The sequence below is a fragment of the Mobula birostris genome, chromosome X (genome assembly GCF_030028105.1).
Source record: "Mobula birostris isolate sMobBir1 chromosome X, sMobBir1.hap1, whole genome shotgun sequence".
Classification (NCBI taxonomy): domain Eukaryota; kingdom Metazoa; phylum Chordata; class Chondrichthyes; order Myliobatiformes; family Myliobatidae; genus Mobula; species Mobula birostris.
Genome location: NC_092402.1, coordinates 64,871,895 through 64,883,324, shown reverse-complemented (window position 1 = coordinate 64,883,324; position 11,430 = coordinate 64,871,895). Strand labels below are relative to the sequence as shown.

The 11,430-nt window shown below is 43.3% G+C and overlaps 1 protein-coding gene across 1 annotated transcript; it reads left to right on the top strand.

The window, feature by feature from the left end:
- Positions 1–4,214: 4,214 nt before the first annotated feature.
- LOC140191603 (keratin, type II cytoskeletal 8-like) lies at positions 4,215–9,125 on the top strand. The gene is made up of 9 exons (XM_072249145.1): positions 4,215–4,728; positions 4,849–5,057; positions 5,623–5,683; positions 5,767–5,862; positions 5,952–6,116; positions 6,218–6,343; positions 6,831–7,051; positions 7,588–7,637; positions 8,459–9,125. Exons 1-9 carry the CDS (start codon positions 4,339–4,341, stop codon positions 8,614–8,616), a joined length of 1,476 nt encoding a protein of 491 aa, XP_072105246.1. The 5' UTR covers positions 4,215–4,338; the 3' UTR covers positions 8,617–9,125.
- The last annotated feature ends 2,305 nt before the right edge of the window (positions 9,126–11,430 follow it).

Sequence of the window (11,430 nt, the reverse complement as noted above, 5' to 3'; positions counted from 1 at the left end):
GTATTGCACTTGCTCTGTTAAATTCTTGTCACGGTCCCGGCCGTCCCTTCTATTTATTCCTGATGTTCTCCTAATTCCCTTTCCCCGCGTGTTTCTCCAGCTCCCCGTGTGTGTGTGTGTGTGTGTGTGTGTGTGTGTGTGTGTTCCTTTTGTTCTCCCGGGCTTCCTGATTGCGGTGTACCTGAATCTCATCTAACCTGCAGCGTAAGTACCCCGGCTTTCCATCCACTCATCGCCAGATCGTTGCTTCAGCCAGTGTGCTAGTTCACGTCCTAGGCCGCTTACAATTGTGTATTCTAGATTCTCTTTCCGCGCTGTTGTTTGCCGGTGTCAACTCTGTCTCTATGTATCAGTGTCCTGCATTTGGGTTCAGCTGTTCGTCTCAACAATTCTGTATTCCTTTAGTACTACCTCGAAGTTATTACGTTTGGATACCCTGTCTGGATGGCGTGCAAAGCAAAAGCATTTCTCTACATCTTCTCAGTACATGTGACAATATCAAACCAATTACTTGCACGTGTACTACCATCAGCTCATAGTGGAAGCTACTGAGCCAATAGGCTGGTCCTGGACTTATTTCATAATTTACTGGCATAATTTACATATTACTATTTAAATATTTATGGTTCTATTACTACTTATTATTTATGGTCCAACTGTAACAAAAACCAATTTCCCCCGCGATCAATAAAGTATGACTATGCCTATGACTATTATTAGCTTCCAAATGAGACCAAATTGGAGAGGACCTGCCGCATTGTGCATCTGAAGAGAATTTGATGCCAAGCAGCTCAGCGTGGTTGGAGAAAACACAGACACCCAGACACTGTCTTTACTTCCCACAAAGAAAGTGGCATTCTGATCGCACAAAAAGAAAATCACACTTTCTGAATTCTCCAAGATCTGTTGTTAGACCCATTGGACATCAGCTGCCCTTGATCAAATCTAAGCAGAAATGTCATTGGAGGCATATTAGACAGTTTTGCAACACATATAGAGGCAAATATGAAGCATGTTCAACTTGTGACCTCAGTCAACTGCTTCGCCAAATTGGGAATTAAAGCACAGGGAAAGCTTGTGAGGGAAGATATATGCTACATTAGCCAATTGGCATAGCTTTTCCAAATTGTAGCAAGAGGGTAATAAAAGGCAACAATTCTGATGGACACAGAGAGACAAAGACAATAGCATATAATAGGCAAGAATTGTGAACAACTTTGTGCGGTATCATGAATAATACACTAACCTGGAAGACCTCTGGCCTGGTAGAAAACTCCAAACATTTCTTTGGAACCCGAGATACTTTGTAAACATGGGTTGCAATGTTTTTTACAGTTTCAAATATATTTATACAATCAATATATAAATGTTGGTTAACAACTTTAAAAAAAATTTTATTGACCTTCTAGGGTATGTGCTTTCTATTTAGAAATCTTTATATCTCCTTGATGTGTCAATCATGGTGCATAATAACAAATTGTACCATTTGAAGTTCAGGTTCAAGTTAATGGAATTCACACAGCCATCTCCATTTATGAAATTTTGCTTGAAAAAATGCTTTTCAGGGTCAAGTCCCTTTCATTAGACAATCACTACCTATATTCTGACACATATAAATTGTTGCGATTAAGCATTAACATTGATCAGTCGTATTGAGGAGTATTTCAGCATAAATTTACAGCAAATGAAGCATTTGTAGTGTTGCACCCGTCAGGAGAAACAATTTTTTTTCTGTAGTTAGCAATTTTCATCACACGCGGCTGAGTTCTTGCACCAACGAGTGGGTTCCTCTCAAACCCAGGTTTCAGACCGACCTGAATGAGGACATGAAGTCCAGGAGGTTTCTCACATTCTTTCTGACCCCTGTGCCACGAAACCATCAAGTACAGTAAATATATGATGGCATTTCATCAGTTAACAAGATAATCCTTTTGAGGCAGCAGAAAATAATGGTTGCTGAAAATTCTATACATCTAAGAGAATTACCGCATAATGGTCTTTGGGCCCTCAGCATCTCTCCGGAATAATGATGCAACCAGTTACTCTCTGTCAACGTGAGAAAATCTGCAGATGCTGGAAATCTTGAAGAAGGGTTTCAGCCTGAAATATCAACTGTTTACTCCTTTCCGCAGATGCTGCCTGCTGAGTTTCTCCAGCATTTTGTGTGTGCAGTCCTCTGTCAACACTGTTCCTCTGCCTGGCAGAGCATGTCCTTACCCTTAGTAACTTCTCTTTTGATTCCTCCCACTTTCCACAAGCAAAGGTGTAGTCAAGGGCACACTCACAGGCCCCAGCTAAGGCTACATGCACCAGTCCTTACTCCAAAGCTACTCTGGCCTTTCAGCTTACACTAGCATAGAGGTTTCACCTAGCAGGACCGCAGTCATTTTATCTGTGCTGCTTCCCTTCATTAAAATGACAAGTTTGCTTACTTTAGTGAATATTTGTATTATTTTTTCATTCATTTACAGAAAGTGAACATCCTACAGGAAATAAATATATTTTCACAACAGCATTTATTCTTTTGAATTACTTAGATGCCGAACTACCACCAATATCTGAAAGTTTTAAGGGCCCTTGAAAACATCAGTAGCCAAAAAGCCATCAGGGTGGTTCTCTGGCAGGGCCTTTGTTTCCACTGTCTACATCCTGTGGCCTGCTCCATCTCACGTAACAGCTACAAAAGGGAGACTGCCAGGACTAGTGAGCTGCGTGGTACGTAGACACTGCGCAAGAGATGAATGTGAAGTGCAGACCAGCTCCAGCATCCACTGACTCGGTCAAACATATGGGATGGGAAGGGGATGAGAAAGTGGAGCTGAGGCCAAGACCAGGCAGCCATGATACTGTAGAATTGTGACCCTATAGTGACAGAGACTGGGAGGAGACATGTGGACGTGACAGAGGGTTGCAGATGGTGGGATCTGATAGGAGATGAAGGTGAAAGATGGAACCGAATAAGGGAGGTGGGGAGGGCAGTATGGCGGAAGTTCCAGGTGTCAGGGAGCATGAAATGTGTGAAGTTACCATAACTAGAGAGAAGGTTCTCAGGAAGCTGAAAGGTCTGAAGGTAGATAAGTCACCTGGACCAGATGGTGTACACACCAGAGTTCTGAAAGAGATGGCTGAAGAGATCGTGGAAGCATTAGTAGTTATCTTTCAAGAATCACTAGATTCTGGAATGGTTTCAGAAGACTGGGAAATTGTAAATGTCACTCCACTCTCCAAGGAGGGAGAGAGGTAGAAGAAAGGAAAATATAGGCCAGTTAGTCTGACCTCATTGGCTGGGAAGGTGTTGGAGTCGATTATTAAGGATGAGCTGTCAGGATACTTGGAGGCATAAGATAAAATAGGCTGTACTCAGCATGGTTTGCTCAAGGGAAAATCTTGCCTGACAAATCTGTTGGAATTCTTTGAAGTAATAACAAACAGGATAGATAATGGAGAATTGGTTAATCTTGTACACTTGGAATTCCAGAAGGGCTTTGACAAGGTGCCACACATGAGGCTGCTTAACAAGCTACGTGTACATGGTATTACAGGGAAGATTCTAGCATGGGTAAAGCTGTGGCTGATTGGCAGGAGGCAAAGAGTGGGAATAAAGGGAGCCCGTTCTTGTTGGATGCCAGTGATCAGTGGTGTTTTACAGGGGTCTATGTTGGGACCAATTCTTTTTATATTATAAGTCAATCATTTGTTGAAGGAATTGATGGCTTTATTGCAAATTTTACAGACAATGCAAAGATAGGTGGAGGGGCAAAGGGAATATGAGGTGCTGTTCCTCTAGCATGATCCTTGCAATCCAGGACGTCCAGGGCAGCCAGGTCGGTATGGGAATTCGGAGGGCAAGTAAAATGACCGGGAACCGGGAGCTGCTTTCAAAATGTCCCAGCATGCCTTGCAGTGATGGAGATACTCTGAATCTACCACCTATCTGTACAATGTATCTCAACCACCGTGGGTCAGGTGGGTTGGGCAGTCAAACTGACACCTAATGGTCGTTTCTCCGCTCTTGATCGGCGTAGCTTGAGCTCCAGGAGGGAGCTCTTCTTGTTTCCCGGACTCACTCATTCTTGCTGACGCCAGTTTGGCCCGAGGCCCCGAGAGCGGTTACCATGCACAAGCGGACAGGTTGGAACCCATGGGAGAGGGTGTGCCTAGCTCCTCCTCTATCTCGATGTTACCATGCCCATTTCTGTCAGCTGACACCCTGACCAAGCCCAGATCCGCACTGCTCATAAAAGCAGCTCAAAGCCGCTCTCACCTGCGCCAGCAGTTCAGATCGGGACTGATCGCTCCAGCAAACTCGGAACCAGAGAACAAAACTCTAATTTCACCATGAGCGGCTCTTACACCAAAAGGTCCTTTAGACAGACCACGCAGTTTTCAGGCAGCCCATCGATGCGGTCTAGTCTTGGCGGCGCCATGGGGTCGTCGCGAAGAATTAGTAGCAGAAAGGCGATGAGTGTGTCTGGAGCCGGAATTGGACCAAGTATCGGAGGGGCAAGACGTATACTTTCTGGCTCATCGTTCAGGCTTGGTTCAAGCGGTTCAAGTTACGCTTCAGGTTACGGTTCAAGTTCAAATTTCAGTTCCAGTTCGATGATGCCGGCCCTTGATCTAAGCGCCCCGCTACCACAAAATGACACCAGTCTGCAGCAAGTTCGTATGCAGGAAACGAGGGAGCTCACTACGCTCAACAACCAGTTCGCAAGTTTCATAAACCAGGTACCGTACCGTATCCAGCTCTGTCTGCGCCTGTCTTGGCAGCACTGTGCAAATGTCTCTTTTCACTTCCTCGCCAGCTCAATGCAAAAATCTAAGCGTGTGTTCATTCCTTACCCGCAGGTTCGCCTTCTCGAACAGCAAAATGCTCAGCTGAAGGTCAAACTGGAGCTCCTGAAGAGGCAGGGGACGTACACCTCCAACATCGATAACATGTTCCAAACTTACATTGACAACCTCAAGAGGCAACTGGAAACTCTTGGGCAGGAGAAGCTGAAGTTCGAATCGGACCTTGTGCAGATGCAAGGTCTAGTTGAGGACTTTAAGGGCAAGTAAGTGTACTGTCTCTCACCAGGATTTCCCAACTCGTCTGTATCTGTAACTCGTCCCGTATCTGTTCACTGGTTCAGAGAAAAAAAAGAGCGGAATCGGGCAAATCGTGGGCGGGGTAAACGTTCGAACAATTCCCGGTTACAATCAGCTATTTTCCACTGGGTTTCTTGGTAACCTAACAGCAGCTAGTGGAGGTCTGGAAGCTGGGTCGGGCAAGTGCTCGTCGGGGAGAGCTCCGTTAAGACTGAGGTCTGGATAGAGAGGTGTCACTCAGAGCTCAGGGAGTCACCGAAATAGTCGTCAGTTCAGGGACGGCAGCGTATGTTGTTTCATTCCGTCGAGGCGCGGCACGGTCGACCTGTCTGGCGTAGCGGGATGCTGTGTCTTGCGGAATCAAATGTCAGGAAGAGCGGTGCACACACGGGGATAAATAGAAGTGTGAGGAAACCCTGGCTAAGCACCAGGGAGCAAGGAGTTCCGACAACCAGCATGGCCCTGTCGAAGAAATGGGACAGAAATGTTGATTTCCAAGGGTTTGCCAGTAACGTCAGTGGTTCATTTCAGATACGAAGATGAAATTAACAGGAGAACTGAAATGGAAAACGAGTTTGTCATGGTGAAGAAGGTGAGCACTACTTTCTAGCTCTCTGTAGGACCATATCAGTGGTCTTCAATAGATTTACAAACCTTGTGCCCTACTCTCTCCAGGATGTTGATGAATCCTACATGAACAAGGTGGAATTGGAAGCAAAACTAGAAAGCCTGACTGATGAAATTGAATTCCTGAAGACAATCTTCCAAGAGGTAAATATGCTACATGGTGCAAGAGCCTTCTGGTCCTTTTGCTGTTCAATTCAATCTCCTTACATTAGTTTTGCTCTGCCCATCTTTAGGAAATCCGTGAGCTGGAGTCACAGATTCAGAACACTGCTGTCAGCGTGCAGGTGGACACTAGCCGCAACCTGAACATAGACCAGATCATCAGTGAAGTCAAGGCCCAATACCAAAGTATGGCAGATAAAAGCCGTGATGATGCTGAGAACTGGAAAAAGGCGAAGGTGAGCTCCAGCTCCAGCCCCACGTAGAAGTGCATTGATAGCTCTGACCTCTGTGCTGGGAGGAGAAACCCTTACTAACGTCTACCAGTGTCTCCTTGCAGATGGTGGAACTCAGCACAATGCCTGGAGGTCATGCGGAAGAAGTGCGAGTGATCAAATCGGAGTGTAATGATCTGCAGAGTCGCATCCGTAAGCTGACTGGGGACATCGAGTATCTAAAGCAGCAGGTAAGTCAGGAAGTGAAAGCAAACAAGAGATCTTGGTTGCGGCCTAACGACGGTAGCAAACTGTCTTTCCTCTCAAGTCCCGAGTCCTAATGCAGCGACCCGACCCAAATGGTCAATAATTCTTTTTGCCTTCACAGATGCTACTTCACTGGCTGATCTTGTGCAGTAGTTCTGCTATTTTCTTACTCCAGATTGCAGCATCTGCAGTCTCTTGCATCTGCACTTTTCTCTTCCCAGCCCAAAGCAAATGATCAAGAGACAGCTGAAACACCAGGTCAATCTGAGCTAAATCATACACTGGGGAACTTTCAGTAGTAACAACCTGGCTGGTTCCTTCCACTGTAACCCTTGTGAACTCGATTACTGCTAAGCCAATCTGCAATACTCTACTCTCAGTATGGCTCTTTCCGATAGCAGGGTGGGGATGTTGGCAAGGCTTCAAGTTATAATCTGCAAAAATGTCCACACTAACCTCTGTGTGTCTCAGCGTTTGAAACTGGAGGCTGCGATCGCTGAAGCCGAGGAACGTGGCGAGATGTCTCTCAAAGACAGTAAACAAAATATCGTTGATCTGCAAGAAGCCATCAGGAAAGCAAAACAGGAGATTGCCAAGCAAACTCGTGAAATCGACGAGCTGATAAATGTCAAGTTGGCTCTGGATATCGAAATTAACACCTACAGTAAACTACTGGCGCAAGAGGAAATCAGGTAGGGCTTTGGTCTTTTCCAAGTTCCAGATATCACACTGGGTTTATGCCACAGTCCTGCGTACTTGCAGATTACAATCTGTACGGGCTCTTTATTGCACTCTTCATTACTAGAGTCTTTGTCTTTAATGGGGCATTTGGTCCAGGGAGTGGCACTTACTTTTGTTTAAAGGCTGGTTTTCATCTGACCCCAGAAATACATCCGACTCAGTCTCCGAATGAACATCTAGTCAGTGATTCAGTCACCACTAGGTGAACTCTCCCCTGATGCTGCAGTGGATGAAGCACTGTACAACATAAGCAGGCTGACAAATAGCTCCCTGCGCACACTGACGAGGCTACTGCTGCTCACCGGCAGCACTCGAACTTACAGAATCAGTGTCTCGGGCAAGGCTCGACAGAGTCAATGTGCCCGTCAACTTCACCCATGCAGCTCATTGCTGCTTTCAGAAGGAAACCCTTGGTAACTTGAAAAAGATATATTTCTGAACATCCTAGAAATGGCTGTTGTTACACAAGTGTTTCCTTTATCAACAGGATGGTAGAAGGCGTCAAAACCCTCAGCGTCCAACAAGTTTCACAGCAAGGTAAGAGAACGTATAATCCTTGCTTGAAATTTTAACTACTGACCAAAACACAAACCGCAAAATGAAAAATGGCAATTTTTGGTTGGACTTTGATCACTCCTCAGTTGTAATGAGAAAAGAAAGGCTGGCATTTCACATTTTCACCTTTCAATTAGTTGTGAATACTGATTGATTGTTTTTCAATCTTGAACTCATTATGTTCTATTTTTCAGAGGTTTCTGGTTCTGATCAGTATTTCCAGCATTGTCTAGCTTCTTTTATCAATTATTATTAAAACAGATAAAAATTCTGTACATACAGGAGTCTGAAATTTTAATTCAGCGCCCTTGAAGGAAATATCACGTAAACCTTTGAACCTTAAAAATAAGCTGTATTTGTCACATATACATCAAAACAGAGAGAAATGCATCGTTTGTGTCAAATCACATCAAATCACATCACATCTGGCACCCACATGCCACGCCAACAACTTACTAACTCCAACTGTAATGTGTGGGAGAAACCCAGGATTCCAGATGGAAAGCCATTAGCATCACAGAGAGAACGTACAAACTCCTTACAGCAATGGGAATTGAGCCCCGATCAGTGAGAGCTGGCACTGATTGCGCTAGCTACTAGACTACTGTGCTACCCTATTATTAACGCAGTTATACTTAATGACAAGATCAACTGTTTAGCGATGGCTGAAGAAGCCATTTCTTCTCATACTGTTTTGGATAAGTTCTTTGCAGTTTTCAAAGTGCTGTTCCAAATGTATGAAGGATATTGAATAATTTTCATGAAAGAATCATAAGTGTTAAATTTGAATTTTTAAAATATAGGTAACTATGGCAACTCCGCCTATCAGAGTGGTCTGGGTGCAATGGAAACGTCTCGCATCGCAGGACAACGAACAGAATCCTCTAAGAACATACTGGTGAAAACAGTGGAGCAGTTGGATGGTGTTACAGTTTCATCAACAATAAGTGCTTTGCAATAATGAATTATGAGTCTTGAGCAACTAAACCATTTTATTTCCTTCTCTTGTTCATTTGCCATCTTTATTTGAGAGTTCAGTTCTGTTAATTCTAGCTTTGCATATTTAGAGAATTGTTCATTTTTTAAATGCTGGCACTGTAAAATCCCTTGCATATGTCTTGAGATCTCTGTTAGGGAGTGACTGGTCCAATATGCTGATATTCTTCATTACTGATCAATCTATTAGATAAACACAGGCTATACAAACCAATAGATTCACATGAATTGTGCAATGTAATTTCAGTAACAATATACTGGATGAAATTTTGAATAGCTAAGAAACGGTATATTATGGTGTTAAGATGTGAATGATTCAGTAAATGCTTGGCTTGCTGTCACTTTGGTTCTGAGAGATTGACAACAAGATGCAAATGTGTAGGGGTAGGTTTCAGAATAAACTTTTCAATATGTTATCACTTGAATTGTTGGTTGCTTTAAAATAAGAAATAAACAAGACTACCTTCAAATGGATCTGTTTCATGATTCTTTATCTCCTTATTGCTCACATCATTTTCAATCAAACATGAAAGATGTCTTTTCTTCAATCAAAATTTGTTTTTTTTTATTTACCACATTTCCTGAACTGAAAATCATGCAGAGCAAAATTGTTTTTTTTTCCTGTTTTTTTCAGCTCCCATTTTAGATTGTAGCTCACCTTTAACATGTGTCACAATTTCTGATTTTTCACCTCATAATTAGTATATACATATATTTCTTTTATTCAATGATTCCTGGAATGTTCTTTATATGGCTGTCATTATGTTAGAAACCAAACAGTAAAGGGTTTGAGGGTTCTTAGTTTACTTGAAGAAACAAGGTTAAAGCCATACTGTAAACACCCATGAACATCAATATCATTCTCAGATTACAGTTCATAGAAAGCAAAGCTACCTGGTTCTCTCTCCTCAAGAAAAATACACGGAATGTGGTAGTAAAGTTTGAATAGAAAATATGAGTGGGATTGGGTTCTTTAGTTTCTCACACTTGTTCCATCACTCAGTAACATGATGGTCAATCATATACCTCTGTACCACATCTCTGCGCTGTAATCCTAGATTCTTTAACATCCAAAAATGAATGGACCTTTGTCTTGAATATAATCATTAACTAAACTTCCATAGGCCTTGCGGAAGAAGATGTGACTTGTATTGATAACACTTTTGATAATATTTTAAAGATTTTGGTGTTCAATTATATTTAAAGAAACCTCAAAGCATCTCTTTCTAACAATTAAAGGTTTCTCATTCAGACAGGAATAGGTGCAGCACATGGAAAATGCTGGAGGAACTCAGCAGGTCAGGTTGTATCCATGGAGGGAAATGATGTTCTGGGCTAACTGGGGACAATAGACAATAGGTGCAGGAGTAGGCCATTCGGCCCTTTGAGCCAGCACTGACATTCACTGTGATCATGGCTGATCATCCACAATCAGTACCTTGTTCCTGCCTTTTCCCCATATCCCTTGACTCCACTATCATTAAGAGCTCTATCTAAATCTTTCTTGAAAGCATCCAGAGAATTGGCCTCCACTGCCTTCTGAGGCAGAGCATTCCACAGATCCACAACTCTCGGTGAAAAAGTTTTTCCTCAACTCCGTTCCAAATGGCCTACCCCCTATTCTCAAATTATGGCCTCTGGTTCTGGACTCCCCCAACATTGGGAACATGATTCCTGCTTCTAGCGTGCCCAATCCCTTAATAATCTTATATGTTTCAATCAGATCCCCTCTCATCCTTCTAAATTCCAGAGTATACAACCCCAGTCGCTCCAACCTTTCAACATATAACAGTCCCGCCATCCCGGGAATTAACCTTGTGAACCTACGCTGCACTCCCTCAATAGCAAGAATATCCTTCCTCAAATTTGTAGACCAAAACTGTACACAATACTCCAGGTGTGGTCTCACTAGGGCCCTGTACAACTGCAGAAGGACCTCTTTGCTTCTATACTCAACTCCCCTTGTTATGAAGGCCAACATGCCATTAGCTTTCTTCACTGCCTGCTGTACTTGCATGCTTACTTTCAATGACTGATGAACAAGGACACCAAGATCTCGTTGTAGTTCCCCTTTTCCTGTTCTTGCCACCAAAGTGGACAACCTCACATTTATCCACATTAAACTGCATTTGCCATGCATCTGCCCACTCACCCAGCCTGTCCAAGTCACCCTGCATTCTCATAACATCCTCCTCACATTTCACACTGCCACCCAGCTTTGTGTCATCTGCAAATTTGCTAATGTTACTTTTAATCCCTTCATCTAAATCATTAATATATATTGTAAACAGCTGCGGTCCCAGCACTGAACCCTGCGGTACCCCACTAGTCACCGCCTGCCATTCTGAAAGGGACCCGTTAATCCCTACTCTTTGTTTCCTGTCTGCCGACCAATTTTCTATCCATGTCAGTACCCTACCCCCAATACCACGTGCTCTAATTTTGCCCACTAATCTCCCATGTGGGACCTTGTCAAAGGCTTTCTGAAAGTCCAGGTACACTACATTCACTGGCTTTCCTTTGTCCATTTTCATAGTTACATCCTCAAAAAATTCCAGAAGATTAGTCAAGCATGATTTCCCCTTCGTAGATCCATGCTGACTCTGACCGATCCTGTTACTGCCATCCAAATGTGCTGCTATTTAGACATAGACATAGACATAGACATACTTTATTGATCCCGAAGGAAATTGGGTTTCATTACAGCTGCGCCAACCAAGAATAGAGCATAAATATAGCAATACAAAACCACAAACAATCAAACAACAATATGCAAACT

Excerpts from the sequence above, each read along its gene's own strand:
- LOC140191603 (XM_072249145.1), top strand. The coding sequence starts at position 4,339 with ATGAGCGGCTCTTACACCAAAAGGTCCTTTAGACAGACCACGCAGTTT. Across the intron at positions 4,729-4,848 it reads TCGCAAGTTTCATAAACCAG|GTTCGCCTTCTCGAACAGCA; the intron begins GTACCGTACCGT and ends CCTTACCCGCAG. Across the intron at positions 7,052-7,587 it reads CTGGCGCAAGAGGAAATCAG|GATGGTAGAAGGCGTCAAAA; the intron begins GTAGGGCTTTGG and ends CTTTATCAACAG.